The 16,427-nt window shown below is 37.7% G+C and overlaps 1 protein-coding gene across 1 annotated transcript in view; it reads left to right on the top strand.

The window, feature by feature from the left end:
• Nucleotides 1-12,236, top strand: part of LACTB2 (lactamase beta 2) — a 32,538-nt gene extending 20,302 nt beyond the window's left edge. Inside the window, exons 5-7 of the mRNA XM_037802353.1 lie at nt 1,347-1,495; nt 10,141-10,222; nt 11,610-12,236. Of these exons, the coding sequence (XP_037658281.1) occupies nt 1,347-1,495; nt 10,141-10,222; nt 11,610-11,653 (275 nt within the window). The 3' untranslated portion in view covers nt 11,654-12,236. The remainder of the gene's footprint in view (nt 1-1,346; nt 1,496-10,140; nt 10,223-11,609) is intronic.
• Nucleotides 12,237-16,427: the final 4,191 nt, after the last annotated feature.

Here is a 16,427-nt window from a genome sequence, read left to right as displayed (position 1 = left end):
AGCTGGGTTATCTAATTTTCTTAAGTCTTAATTTGCTCCTGTCTGAACAGCCATGGAAAGATCTGTAAATACAATATCCTCAGTACTCCTAGGTGCTCTCAGGAGTTCCAGATGTTGAGAGGATAAGAAACCAAGTATTTAGGTTACTATTATGATATAGAAGGAATGGAAGCTGGCAGCTCTTTTTAAAGAGAGTCGATATTCAGTGCACTCACACTCAAGCTATGCTAATGAGAGGCTGTCTAGTCAACATACTTGGAGCAGTTGCTTTAGTGGCCTATTAGCACAGCAGGAGTTTATATGTAAATTATGCTTTGTAGCCATAGCTACCCTATATGAAAGCTTGCTGCCAGCAAAGTGCTGCACAGGGCTTCACAGCTGCCATCCTCACGAAAACCCCGTGAAGTAGGTAGCAGTGCCCTCACTGCTCAGAGAGATTCAGGACCTCCTCAGGGTCACACAGCCAAAGGGTGCTCACCTGTATTCTAACAAAAGCTCAGGGTCTTCCCATGTCATCGGTCAGCCTGCTTCAGGGCAATTTTGTTTTCAGATATTTTAAACATTCCTCTTGCAGACTTGTTTATGTATTAATTTGTACTGTCTTAAAGAGCAAGTAAATTTCAGCATAATTTATCTGGATTATCCAGAACTCTCAATTGCTGGTCTCTACATAAGATTCTAGAATATTAAAGTTCTTTTTGCCTCATGAATTTTTACTAGATCCTGTTTAGTTACATGAGCTACTTTTTCCATTCTCTTCTTGGCTTTTATAAGCAAGCTCAGCAGAGCAGTGAATAGCACAGTTTGTGGAGTCAGGCTGCCAAGTCAGAATCCCAGCTCCAGCCTTGCTGTCATTGTGGCCTTAGGCAGCACCTCCCCCTCCCTGTGGCTTCAGTTTCTGCTGTAAAGAGGAGAGAATAATAGTACCTACCTCGTGGGATTGTTGTGAGAATAATGTATATTAAGCGCTACAAGCAGAGACTGGCATATAATGAGCATTATATAAACATTACCTGCGGTGATTCTTATGGTTGCTGTTTTTATTGCTTTATTTTTATATTTTTGAATATTTTTATGGTGAAATTTGTATTTGATGTGTTTTAATGTGCACAATAACATTTTATAAAGATTTTATTTGGTATAATCCTAATATTTTTTGGCATTGTATGTAATTTTTAAATCTCATAATTATGCCTGTATAGCTTTCCAAATAATCCATAAATGTTTGTGTATTTAGTATGTTTCTTCAATATATCAGATGAATTATTTTTAAGTAAAATAAATTAACTTCAACTGCACTTAATATCTTTTATTGGTTGAAGTAATTATTGATTATTTTAATACAGGACATGGCCCAGTAATCCATAATGCTGAAGCTAAAATTCTACAATACATTTCTCACAGAAATATCCGAGAACAGCAAATTCTTGAATTATTTCATGGGAACTTTGAAAAATCATTTACAGTAATGGAGCTTGTAAAAATTATTTACAAGGTAATTTTCATTTATCTTATTTGTACCTAGCCACAATTTTATTAGAATATTCTTAATAGATTATAGATAAGGTAAATTTACTATATCACAGAATAAATATAAGTAATGCCCCATTTGTACAGATATGAGACCAGCAATCTCAATTTTCTAGAACTGAGGAATTAAACAGACATACAAAAGTTGGCCTTGGAAAACAAATATGGCTATCTTGAATGAGTCATTAAACCTTACTCTCTGGGGCAGATCGTTACCAACAGCAGGATGATTACGTTTTATAACGATATATATATTATTTTAGCTGTCTTGATTATCTGGTTTTCTAGCCTGCAACAAGTGAGAGGAGTGATCTGCTAGAGACAGATATCAGAAAAATAGCACTGAGAAGTGGCAATGATGGCTAACAATGAGAAAATACTTATCAAAGGACAGGAGTAGAGTACTTGGGTATATAGAAAAGGAATCCCCACCCATCAGTGGCCTCTGAGCACATCACTATATGACTGCATTTTGTGGCAGTCAATTTGTATAATTCAGTTTTTCAGCGAATGTTTATGAGATTTCTGCTGTGTGAGCAGTATAGCTTAGAGGTTGGCTTTGGAGTAAGACTATCTGGATTCAAACGCTCCCCCTGCCACCTACGAACTGTATGACTTTAGGCAATTTATTTAACTTCCGTGTCAGTTTCTTTGTCTATAAAATGAGGATAGTAACAATATTGATCTTTTTAAGATTGTTTTAAGGACTAAGAGGCAATTTATATAAAGTTCGTAGCACAGTGGCAGACAAATAGTAAGCACCCAATAAATATTTTTTATTATTTTATCATTCCCACTACCATCACCACTCTTGCTATCTGTGCTTGGCTCCAGTCATAAAAAATAAATAAGATAAAGATCTCTGTCCTCTAGAAACTTACAGTCTATTAGGAGACAGATGGATAAGCAGATAATAGCAATAGAATTTAACCAGTGCTATAAAAGAGAATTTTACAGAGCACAGTGGGTGCTTAGAGGCAGGAATGACTACAGGTTTAAGGAAAGGTTTGACAGAGTAAGCAGAAAATGAGTAGAAACTTCCCTGGCAGTGGAGAATAAAAGGAAGGGTATTCCAGAGAGAATATATGTAAAGTCAGAGAAGTATAAAACATGGAATGCTCAAGAAACAATCTGTACAGGCAAAAGATATATGAGAGTGTTCCGGTTTGCTAATGCTGCTGTGCCGGTTTGTATGTATTATGTCCCCCAAAATGCCATTATCTTCAGTGTAATCTTGTGTGGGCAGACCTATTAGTGTTGATTAGATTGTAATTCTTTTGAGTGTTTCCATGGAGATGTGACCCACCCAGCTGTAGGTGATAACTCTGATTGGATAGTTTCCATGGAGGTGTGGCCCCACCCATTCAGCTTGGGCCTTGATTACTTTACTAGAGCACTATATAAGCTCAGACAGAAGGAGCGAGCTTGCTACAGCCAAGAGGGACGCTTTGAAGAATGCATAGGAGCTGAGAGAGGAGCTGCAGCTTACAGAGCAACATTTTGGAGACAGCCTTTGAAAGCAGACTTTTGCTCCAGAGAAGCTAAGAAAGGACAAATGCCCCAAAAGGAACCAAGAGTGACATTTTTGAGAAGCTGCAGCCTAGAGAGTAATGTCCTGGGAGAAAGCCATTTTGAAACTGGAATTGTCACCAGCCACGTGCCTTCCCAGCTAACAGAGGTTTTCCGGACGCCATTGGCCATCCCCCAGTGAAGGTGCCCGATTGTTGATGCCTTACATTGGACACTTTATCACCTTAAGACTGTAACTTTGAAACCAAATAAACACCCTTTATAAAAGCCGATCCATTTCTGGTGTTTGGCAAAAAGGCAGCATTAGCAAACCGGAACAGCTGTCATTGCAAAATACCAGAAATGGATTGGCTTTTATAAAGGGGGTTTATTTGGTTACAAATTTAGCATCTGAAGGCTGTGAAAATGTCCAAATTAAGGCATCAACACAAGTATATCTTCATGGAAGGAAGGCCAGCAGCATCTGGAAAACCTCTGTTAGCTGGGAAGGCACATGGCGGGCATCTACTGATCCCAGGTTGTGTTCCAGCGCCTCTCTCAGCTCCTATGCTTTCTTCAAAATGTTGCTCTTGGGGCGTTTTTGCCCTCTCTTAGCTTCTCCAGAGCAAACACTGGGTTAGCATCTCCAAGTGTCAGCAAAAGTCTGCTTTTAGCAGCCAACTTCAAAAGTCTCTCCAAAACATCCCTCTCTCTGTGAACTCTTTTATAGGACTCCAGCGATCCAATTAAGATCCACCCTGAATGGGTGGGGTAACATCTCCATGGAAATAATCCAGTCAGAAATCTAGCCCACAGTTGATTGAGTCACATCTCCATGGAAACACTGAATCAATAGGTTCCAACCTAATCAACACTAATACGTCTGCCCCCACAAGAATTGCATTAAAGAACATGGCGTTTTGGAGGACATAATACATCCAATTTGGCACAGAAAGTGTAACAAAAGATTTGGGAAGATAAGATAGGACAAATTACAATTAGTAAAGGACCTTAGTGTCCTGCAGGCCTAAGCTATCAAGAAAGCTATATCATACCCATTTTGCTTTGCTTTTAAAGGGAGGAATGACTGATTAAAATGGTTAAAGATTAAAATGTCATTGGCAAAAAGGTCATATAAGTATTTAAATTGTGTGAAAGTTCATTTTCTCATATTACTAGAGTATAACCCTCTATATTTTGATGCATTATTGTTGTTTTTTAATCTGAGTTCAGACAGCAGAACTCTGGTAACCTTCGTGGATGAGTCATCAAGTAACTGCCCATGCCTCAGAAAGTACTGGTACTGCATAGATGTGTATTGGCCTGGGGGTGGAGGGGTGGAAGGGAGATAACTAGGTCTAAATTAAACTTCACTATTTTTACCTCATAGCTAAGGCAGTGCACGTGTGTGTGTTGTTGTGTGTGTATTTGGAATTAGCTGCAGGACCTGCCTAAAATTGTGGATCATCTTTAAAATGTATGTAATAACAATCCATAGTTTTATCTCAATAAGGTACTACTGAGGACAGTATACAACTCTCCTGGGCCAATAAGATAACACTTTCATATATAGCACAGTAATTGGGTTTTGTAAATTTAGAACAAAATTCTTCCTATACGGTGTTAGTATACTAAATTATATTCCAGAATTTTCTGCATGGTGGGAAATGTTCTATAACTGCACTGTCCAGCCACATATGGTTGTTGAGCACCTGAAAAGTGACTAATATAACTGATGAACTGAATTTTTAATTGTATTAAACATTGTTAAGTGACAGTTTTAATAACTCATTTACCGTACAAGTCATCCATTTAAGGTGTACAATTAAATGGTTTTTAGTTTATTCCCTAAGAATTGTAGCCATCAACACAATCAATTTTAAAACGATTTCATCACCCCATTAAAAAACCCTGTCTCCTTAAAGCACTCCCCGTTCTCCCAACTCTTCCCCTCAACCCTAAGCAACCACTAATCTACTTTGTGTCTCTATAGATATCCCTATTCTGGTCATTTCATATAAATGGAATTATGTAATATGTGATCTTTTGTGACTGGCTTCTTTCACTGAGATGCTGTATTTGAGTTCTATCCATGTTGAAGCATGTATCAGTTTTTCATTCTTTCTTATGTCCAAAGTATTACATTGTATGGATATACCACATTTTATTTATCTGTTCATCAGTTGATGAGCATTTGGGTTGTTTCCACTTTTGGGATTTTGTAAATATCCTGCTGAGAACACACATGTACAAGTTTTTGTGAGAAATGAGAAATATGTTTTCATCTCTCTTAGGTACATTCCTAGGAGTGGAATTTCTAGGTCATATGGTAACTATGTTTAACTTTTTGAAACACTGCACGATTTTACAATCCTACCAGCAGTGTATGAGGGTTCCAATTTCTCAAATTGTTTTGGATTTTAGCCACATTTGGTTAATAGCTACTGTATTGGACAACAGAATTCTAGAAAGTTATAATGCCTTTCTACCCACTTAGCATATATCGGGATGATGATGAATAAGTTGCATACTCCAAGGATAGTAATTATTATTTTTTTCTGAGATATTTGGCACTAAGAAGAATTTGCAATCAAATAGAACAATAGCTAATTGTTATTCTAATGACCATTAATTCACCTCTTCCAAACATCCTGCTTACTATGAAAAGGTAATTCCAGGAGAATCAGCCTTTACTTTTAATAAATCAAGTTCTTGGTACCTGAGTACAATTTTAATGAATAAATTACTGTTTGCAAGTCTCTGCTTATTAATTTAGTTAAGAAAAGTGAGTATATTGTTAATATATACATAAATGATTAAAAAGAGGCAAATTAATATTTTTCATAGTATTTTAGTAATTGAACATGTTTTTTTGTGAGATCAATTCATCATGGTTTTTCATGTATGAATTTTTACTGTTGACTATACATTCAGCCTGGGTTTAAACACTAGCTCCGCCACTTTCTAGCTATATAACTTTGTGTTTATGGCCTCTCTTTGCATCCATTTTTTCATCTGTTAAATAAGGATAATAGATACTATCTATCTCATAATGATGTTATGAGAATCAGTTAATTAATGCTTAAATCCCTTAAACAGTGTTTAGCACATTTTAAGCACTATAAAAAGTTGATGTTGTTTTCTTTGTAACTCCTCAATTCAAATTTCAAAATACAATTATTGTTACAAAGACAAACATTTTTATAAATGTCTTAAATTCTTTAATGTGAGAAAAGAACTTTTAGTTCCTGATGAAATCTATTAAAATCTGAATTTCAGGAAAGTATATCCTCAAGAGAAATAAAAATAAATTATCTTCAAAATAAGAGTATTTAGCAATATTCTATTTTTAATGAAATTTCTTTTACTTCAGAGTAACCACCACAGTAATAAATCATTTGAAACTGTGACATTTAGAAAGGTAATGTATGTTACCATATAGCACAAATGGCTTATATAACAAAACAAATACTTAATAGTCTGAAACAGAGAATGTTAGAGGTGGGAAATTTTACAGGTGTTGTTGCTAAACTGATGTAAATGCCAGGAGCTCCGTGTAAAACCGTGAGGAAGAGGGGAAGCTCAAGCAGAGGTTGGTCTCTGCCCTCCTGAAACAGAACCACTCCGCTTTAGTCTGATCAACAGGTTCTGCAACTTTAAAGAAATTATGAATTTAATTTTCATAGAAAACAACCAATACAATTTCAGAAACAGTTTTCAGGACCAAGTAACCTTATATTAATTCCATAGGTACATACTTAAGGAAGATAATAGAAAGGATGGCACAGTTTTTTATACCTTCCCTTGTTCAGAAAGAACGTCATCTAAAACAGACCAACGAATGAGAATTTGATTTTAAAGGCTCACTTTTAAAAAATTCTAGGTCTTCTCAATCCATGAAGTTATTTTCAAGAGCAAACAGTAATGAGAAAAAGTTTCATCATAGCAATTTAAGTCCTTTAGAAAGTTCAGTACTATTTATTCTGACATTTAATCAATAATATTTATTAAATACCTGGTGCATATAGAGTAGCATAAGTTATAGAGAAATTTCTGCATTCAACAAACATTTATTGAATGCTTTTCATGTGCCACACACAGTACTAGGTACAGAAATACAGATATTACTAAAGACCCCTGCCCTCAAGGGATCACGGTTTAGTGAAAACATGGTTTATGTTTAACAGATATTTGTAGTATTGATTCTGTCATAATAGTTCTCGTTTATTCAGCATAGACTGCTTTCCTTATAGTACCTTGAATTCTTATCACATAAAGATGAAATTGTTCCAATTTAATAGATAGCTTTCACTTTCTGAGTCTCATTTCTAAGTAACTTTCCCAAGGACACACAATTAGCAGATGTGTCTCAAATCCTATGCTTTTTCTGCCACACCAAGCTGCACAGTATGTCAGGAGAATAAAGGAAAGAGGTGTCAGTTCTGTCTGGTGAAGATGCAGGGCGGTGGAGCCTCCTCTGGAAAGCTTCACACACTATTGATGGTTGAATTGAATCTTGAAGAAGGAGTAAGCATTTTCCAGGCCCGAGTAAAGGAAAATGGAAGTCATTCTACATGGAGGGAGCAACATGTTCAAAGATTAGGAGTATTAAAATCCATAATTTTATTGTGTTTGAAAATCCACAAAGAAGTTGCATATGAATGGAGCACAATACAAATGTGGATGGAAGCAGGAAGAGAATCACAGGAAGGGAGGGAGGAAATGCTGGTATGATCAGATTGTGAGATGCCTTGATTGCCAGGCAAAAAAAAAAAAAAAATAATAAAAATGGGGGCTTTAGTCAATGACCTGGGAATAACCATTCAAGGATCTTAAGCAGGGGAGTCATGTGATGAAAGCTAGGAAAGCACACTGGGGGATATAGTATGTGATACTGGAGCTAAGGGAGAGTTTGAGGTTAGAGGTTTACATATGGGGATCATTAATGCATGATACTGCTGTGGGGAGTTTGTTGAGTAAAAAGAGATCTTATGATACAATTCTAGGAAATATCAACATTTAAGAGAAGTCTGAGGAGGAGTTTTCATGATGAACGTTAAATAGTAAGGGAGGAAGGATAACCAAGGGGAAAGAGATCTTCAAAAAGGAGATGGTAACCAGTTAATTTCAGGTAACATGAGATCTGAAAAAAAAATCCATTGCATTTTGATTAACAGATAACTTGGTGATCCTGGCAAAACATTTTCAGGAAGCTGAGAAACGGAGATGGTGAATTTAGTCAAGAAGCTTGGCTTTTAAAGGAAGAGAGAGAGAAAAGGGGGATGAGAAGTTATGAGACAATGTCCTTAATACGGGAAAGACTTGACCATGTTTATAAGCTATGGGGAAGGAGTTGGAAGAGAAGGATGTTCATATAAAGCAAAAAGGGTGAGTTGAAGAAGGAAGATTCTAGGACAGATAGCAAGGGATGGTGCCAAGAGTAAGTGGAGAATTGACCTTGAAAAGAAAGAAGAGTGTTTTTTTCTCTAAATCTATTTTCAGGTTTACATTTGTTGATACAATGGTGGGAAGATGAAGGGGTTAATGCCTGGAAACTTATATTTTTTTCCTTTGAACCAGCAAAAAAGAGAATTGGTGGAAGGAGAAGTGCATGGTAGGGCAGAGGGCTTAAGAACATAATAAAGGTTTGGAACAACTGCTATAAGAAATGGAACAGAGAAAGGACTAGATATCACAGAAGGCTTAGCATAGGTTGTAAAGTAGAGAATAGCTGTTCACCATTGTGCCAGTTTGAATGTATTGTGTCCCCCAAATGCCATTATCTTTGATGTAGTCTTGTGGGGCAGATGTTTTGGTGCTGATTAGATTTGCTTGGAATGCGCCCCACCCAGCTGTGGGTGATGACTCTGATGAGATACTCCCATGGAGGCATGGCCCCTCCCATTCAGGGTGGGCCTTGATCAGTGGAGCCATATAAATGAGCTGACTCAAAGAGAAGGAACTCAGTGCAGCTGTGAGTGACATTTTGAAGAAGAGCAAGCTTGCTAGAGAGGAATGTCCTGGGAGAAAGCCATTTTGAAACCAGAACTTTGGAGCAGATGCCAGCCACGTGCCTTCCCAGCTAACAGAGGTTTTCTGGACGCCATTGGCCATCCTCTAGTGAAGGTACCCGATTGCTGATGTGTTGCCTTGGACATTTTATGGCCTTAAGACTGTAACTGTGTAGCCAAATAAACCCCCTTTTATAAAAGCCAATCCATCTCTGGTGTTTTGCATTCCGCAGCATTAGCAAACTAGAACAACCATCTTCCTTCTAAAATATTTCACATGCTTGAACAGATCTCTGTCAAAATTTATTTCCCAGATAGGCCTTCCAACAAGTACAGGATACTTATGATATCACTGCCCTAATGCTAAATGTAGATGACTGCAGTAACCACAGGTCTTCCCTTTTCTTGGGACTCTTCCCAAAGTGTCATTTCATTTGCCATCATTCTGAATTTTTCTTCTCCTCCCCTTTCCCTTTACTCTTTCTATCCCAACCTAACTTTATGGCTGAGACCAAGAATCAGTCCTTTTCCTTTTCCAGAAATATCCTTACTTAAGGAATAAAAGTCATATTTCTTTTGTTTGTCATTCAGATAGCAGTTGTCAAATGCTACATTACTATCTTAGCAAAAGCAAAGGAAAAATTGGGAGTTGAAATTTGTATTCTTTTATTAAAATGTGCACAGATAATCATTTACCCTAGTAAATGATCCAAAGGGCCAATTGTCTGTAGTATCAGAATATCCAAGAATAATTTTTACATTCATTTAATCATTCATTCATTCATTTTAAAAAAACTCATGAGTTCTTACTGTATACCTTTATACTAGGCACTGGGTATTTAGTAGTGAACAAAACAGATACTGCCCTTGTCTTCATGAAGCATATGGTCTGTTTTATATGACCTAAAGTGACCTAAAGCCAGACCTATACAAAGAGAAACTGTTTCCAGTTATTACTATATACAAATGTTTTTAAGTTCAACTTTTCTTCCTTTGTTGCAATTTGTTTTTTCTTTAAAAGTTTTAAAATGGTTAACTGTTCTTTTTTTAAAAAAGAAATGTTTTCCTCTCACCTTCATTTTTCTTTTAGGATACTCCTGAGCATTTACATAAAGTGGCTAAACATAATCTCTTGCTTCACTTGAGAAAATTAGAAAAAGAAGGAAAAATATGTAAGTATACTTCCAAATTTTAATTCCTTTATTACCAGCCTTTAAAATAATTTTATAAATGCCCTCATTTCCTTTTAGGAAAAATAACATCCATCCACGTTTTCCCTTGAATATAACTTTCAGTAGGAGAGACAGATACTAGGAAGGGTCAGTTAGCACAAGGCCAGTTGACCACAAATTGAAACTAAAAGCTCCCACAGCAATTAGTTGTGGTGAGGTTCTGATCCTCACCCTCCAGAATGACAATCAAAAGCATGTAGCAGGGCAAAGGAGAGGCTAGGCCTCCCTGTATTTGTGCCTAAGAGTCTCCTCCTGAATGCCTCTTTGTTGCTCAGATGTGGCCCTCTCTCTCTGGCTAAGCCAACTTGAAAGGTGAAATCACTGCCCTCCCCCCTACGTGGGATCAGACACCCAGGGAAGTGAATCTCCCTGGCAACGTGGAATATGACTCCCGGGGAGGAATGTAGACCCGGCATCGTGGGATGGAGAACATCTTCTTGACCAAAAGGGGGATGTGAAAGGAAATGAAATAAGCTTCAGTGGCAGAGAGATTCCAAAACGAGCCGAGAGATCACTCTGGTGGGCACTCTTACGCACACTTTAGACAACCCTTTTTAGGTTCTAAAGAATTGGGGTAGCTGGTGGTGGATACCTGAAACTATTAAACTACAACCCAGAACCCATGAATCTCGAAGACAGTTGTATAAAAATGTAGCTTATGAGGGGTGACAGTGGGATTGGGAATGCCATAAGGACCAAACTCCACTTTGTCTAGTTTATGGATGGATGTGTAGAAAAGTAGGGGAAGGAAACAAACAGACAAAGGTACCCAGTGTTCTTTTTTACTTCAATTGCTCTTTTTCACTCTAATTATTATTCTTGTTATTTTTGTGTGTGTGCTAATGAAGGTGTCAGGGATTGATTTAGGTGATGAATGTACAACTATGTAATGGTACTGTAAACAATCGAAAGTACAATTTGTTTTGTATGACTGCGTGGTATGTGAATATATCTCAATAAAATGATGATTAAAAAAAAAAAAAAAAAAAAAAGCATGTAGCAGGAAGATAGCTCCTCTTCACTCAGAACACGAGACCACAAAGAATTTTACATGTAGAAGATGTGGGAACAACCAAAGGTTGTAAAGAGAGTAAATCAAAAATATAATAATCTTTGTAGAAGCTTAATTCTTTAAAATCAAGAAGTTCAAGTTGTGAATTCTGTGTAGAAGTCTTAGCGATATTTTTACATGTACAAAAAATATCAACTTCATGTTGAGCAACAAAATTATTTTAGGAATGAATGCCTTTTCTAGCCACAGGTAGTTTAAAAATCCAATGCATTTACTTATCTGTTAACTTTTTACTCTCTCGTGTTCTTTCCACAGTTAGCACCATGGATTCTGAGAAAAAATGGAAAGCTAATCTTTAATTCCAGATTCATGAAAGCTTTGTTTTGGTTATTTTTTAAGAGAATGGCATGTTTTCTTAACTATGGACTATGTATAGAAAATACAGAGTATAACATTGAAAATAACTTTAGATATACTTTAAAATATACTTACGCTAACATATGTAAATTACATTGTACATCTATAATACAGATTGTTTATCTAATAACATTATCATAACATTTTACCCAAAATTCAGAATTCAAAGTTTATTAATTTCTATTAATAAATTAATAAAATAACTTTACTTTAAAAATAAAATTTATGTAATTTAAACTGGACATAATTATTAGAAATTTATCTATTGCCAGTAATCAGTAATACTATTTTCTCTAGCAATTTCAGTTAATAGTACAGATTTCTATGTAATCTTTTTTTTCTCTACCCTTATCTGTATCTGTTGATATCAGCTTTGTTTTCATGTTTTTAATCCATTATATTCATGATTATATATTAGTTCTATAGCTCTGTATCATTTATATGTTCTTGTAATGGTGTCCTACAAGTGATTCATGGAACTCAATTTATGGTAATTGAAAACTATTAAATTCACAATAAATAGCACAAATGATGAATAATTATTTCTGTATTACATCAGTGCAACCAACCTTATTTTCCAAGTTTGGATTTATATATATATTATATATTATATACCAAAACTTTGTTTTTAAGTTAGAGGATTGTAAGACAGCATTTTTTTAATATAAATAATATTCTTAAACGGTGTTTAGGTCCTCAGGGAAGCCCATCAATGCTTATTTAACCTATGAAGTTGCAAACTATATTAAATTGCCAAACTGTAGTACTAAATTTCAGAATCCTGAAAATGTAATTTCTTTACTCTTTCCTAAGAGTAAAGTTTCCTTAAAAATTTTTTTATTTTTACAGCCTTACCTCTTTCTGCCCCCTTTTCAAGGTCCCTAGAATTTTCATAGTATTCTAAACACTTATCCCTATGCCCTGGAGACTTGTTGTATTCCCTAAACTGTTCAATATTACAAAATATCTTAAGTATCCTCAACATCATCACCAAAAAAGGAAAATCAATACTCCCTTTCCCTCAGTGTAGCACATATCAGCAAACTTTAGACAAGAAAAAAAGTCAGATTATATGAATATGTGAGTGATTAGTTACCTCTTAACCTGCTTCTCCCGTGTTCTTTCCTATCCCTGTAAATGAAAATACCCTTCAATTGATCAAACCAAAAAACCTAGTAGACTTTCTCAATATGTCCCTCTCCCTCATTTCATATCCAGTTCTTCACCAGGAACTTGCTGCCTGTTCTGCCACAGGATTTATCATTGCCTCTTTTTCCACCAATACTCCTAGTCCTAGCCATTATCCTCTATTACCTGGACTATTGCAATAACCTTTAACTCTAGGCTCACTGTTTAACTCTTGTGGGGTGGGGGAATAGGGTGAGAAGGACATTCTGAGCTGAGGAAATCGCAGACAAAGCCATAGAGTCATTGTCATTTTAAAGAACCGTGGCACATTTCAGATACTACAGGCTGCAAGTGGATTTATTGGAAAAGGGGTGATAATGGGAAGCTAGTAAAATTATTGTTATTGAAAGAATTTAGGCAAGGAAGAGCTTTAACAAAAACAAAGGCATTCATTTTGTGCCTACTGCTTGCTGGGTATGGGGCCAGGCATTGGGGATACAGAGGTGAACAAAAACAGCATCTCTGCTTTCAAAAGGAGCTCCTATTTTAGATGTGGAGACACAATTACAATATGCAGTAAGTACCATTAAGTTTGTCTGGAGTAAAGGAAGCATATCTAACCTGGTTGGGTTGTAGAAGGCTGCTTAGAGGAGCCTGAGTTCAGTCTAGAATGCAAAGAAGTTAGTTTGGGAGATGGGAAGAATTGTTCCAGTTGGAGGAAATTGTGAATGCACATAAACAGAGGTATGACAGATCATCCACGTGATTGGGTGCTGGTTTGGATATATTATATCCCCCCAAAAACCATGTTTTAATCCAGTCCTGTGGGACATTTGGATTAGGTTGTTTCCATGGAGATGTGACTCACCCAACTATAGGTGATACTTTTGCTTAGATTATTTCATTGGAGGTGTGGCCCCACCCATTCAGCATGGGTCTTGATTAGCTTACTGGACTCCTTTAAAAGTGGAGACCCAGACACTTGCTGATGCTTTGAGATGCTGGCCCAGCGTTTGTTTCAGAGAAACTAAGACAGGACTGTGACGCTTAGATGCATAGGAGCTGAAGAAAAGAGAGACCCAGAGACATCTGGGAGGAAGCCATTTTGAAACACAACCTGGGAGCAAAGGAACAGCAGACACCAGCCACATGCCTTACCATATGACAGAGGTGTTCCGAACACCATCAGCCATTCTTCAGTAAAGGTATCCTCTAGTTGATGCCTTAGTTTGGATACTTTTATGGCCTTAAAACTCTAAATTTGTAACCAAATAAACCCCCTTTATAAAAGCCAATCCATTTCTGGTATTTTGCATAATGGCAGCATTAGCAAACTGGAACAGTTGGGAAAGTACAAGAAATATTACATAAATAGAATATATGGTATTTGTGTGTTGAGGTCATAGGGATAACAGAATCTCATGGGAACACAGAAATACATTGCAACATAAACAGCTACTAAAAACCTCTCCCCAGAAATTCAGTGGAAAAAAAGGACAATTCTCACTCAGAACCCTGGAGCAAAGTATAGACTGGAGAAGGATCCCACAAACACTGAATTGAAGAAAGAGAAAAATATTAGGTAGGAAACTTCCATCCTGGGCCAACCGGTCCTCTCCCCTCCCTATCACTCGGTCCCATGCAGCTCAGGCCCAGAAGCAGCAACCAAGATTCTTCCCGCCTCCTACCAGGGACACAAACTATAAAATCTTTTACAGCTGTGAGACAGATCCACATCTATATCTGGACAGAGAACCAAGCCCACAGGGATGCACAGCAAGACAAGTCCCTGAGGAGGGTGGAATATAAAAGGGCAGCAAGGAGGAATTTCCAAAAAGGAGGCTTAGGGAAGGAATGGTAGAATTTTTCCCCAAAGCAGCAAGTAGCCAGGCAGAAGATGTCTGAATTAACTCTGAGGACCCAGGGAAGGACATTTCAAAGTACAGACAGTGAGAGAAGAATCTCAGAAAATGTGGACAGAAACTATTTCCAGCTGTGGGTCCTGGTCCCATACCCCACTCTTGAGGGAAATAGCAGTGTGCAGCCAGATCCTTGCCTGGGAGAAGGCTGGGAGAATGCTCCAACACAAATAAAGTGGGGAACACAGCCCCACACTGAGCCAGACTTCAGCAGGTGAAGTGAGGACACAGGAACCCCACAGTGTGAACCTTGCCCAGTCAGATGCTGCAGGGCTCCAGGAGATAAACAGCTTCTGAGAACAATGCCATCTGTTGGGCAGGCTGGAAAGCACAAGTGAAAACTACAAGGCTTTTCAGAGTCTCTCCAACCCTATTTCAGCCCCATCTCTGCATGGGCATCCAGCTCTATTGTGGCTGAGAAATATGACCCAACTGGCAAAACAGTGCCCCAATACAAACCCAGGAGACAACTAAATCCTGGATAAGAGAGAAAAACCAGCGTTCAGAATAGACACATCAGATAATCAAATGACCAGACAGCCAAAAAAATCAAAAGATATACTAAAACTCAAGAAGAAATGTCCCAAAGGAACAAATCAAAAATTCAGAGAAGACACAGAATCTGTAACAATGACTCAAAAATATGCAAACAAATCTGCTGAATCAATTCAAAGAAATGAAAGAAAATGTGTATTAAAGTATAAAGGATATTAGGGAGACACTAGAAGAGCATAAAGAAGAATTTGAAAGAATACACAGAAAAATAGCAGACATTACAGAAATAAAAGACTGTAGATGAAATTAAAAATACACTTGAGTGAGGGGCAAGAGGGATGCATAGAGAGATGCAGAATTTAGTTAGTTCCCTGGAGCAACTAATAAACAGCCAGGAACAACTAGTAAATAATCTAGAAAAACTGCTGGGGGACAACCATGACTGTCCACATATTGTACACCAACCTGGATTGGGTGGAACAGCTGAGATTGCAGCACAAAATCTGTAAGTAAAAACTGCAGAATCACGTGAGGAACCCCCTCCACCCTCACCCCCACCCCCCACCCCCCATGGCAGGCTGAGCTGCAAAACCTTGCTGTAGGAGAAAGAAACATTCCCAGAGCAAGCCAATATAGCTCAGCCCAGCTCCAACTGGGGTTTTAACTAACAAATGTAGACTGCTGAATACAAGCTACAAACATAGACAAAACCCTAACAAGCAGCAAAGAACCCTGAGGTTGCTCCTAGTGGACAGAAGGTGGGGCTGATGGAAAAAAATAATAATAATTTTTAAAAAAGAAAGAAAAATACAGAGGCTTTTAGAGATGACTGACCTTAAAGAGATAGAAAATGCCTGTTCCCCAGGAAAGGGAGCCTAGAAGACCAGATGCTCTCTCTGACTGATGGGCGAAACTTGGGGGCTGTGGACTGGCTCTGAAGGGGGCTTTCTTTCCCTTTTTCTCTCTCCCAACCTGAGCAGCTCCATGGAGAGAGCCTCAGCCATTTTCAGTTTGCAGTGCTCTGACCCAGACTGGTAGAATTAACAGAGTCAAAGAATCAATTCAAATGCAGAAGATAACTCCCTGGGGGGTGCAGCTTCCCTAAGAGGAAGGAGGTGGGGCCCAGCCCTAGTGCTGGCCTTCCCTTCATAACTCAGACCCCAGGGCCTAGGGG

This window comes from Choloepus didactylus, chromosome 14, assembly GCF_015220235.1.
Source record: "Choloepus didactylus isolate mChoDid1 chromosome 14, mChoDid1.pri, whole genome shotgun sequence".
NCBI classification, from domain to species: Eukaryota; Metazoa; Chordata; class Mammalia; order Pilosa; family Megalonychidae; genus Choloepus; species Choloepus didactylus.
Note: the sequence above shows the minus strand (reverse complement) of the source record. Positions and strands in the feature narration are given on the sequence as shown.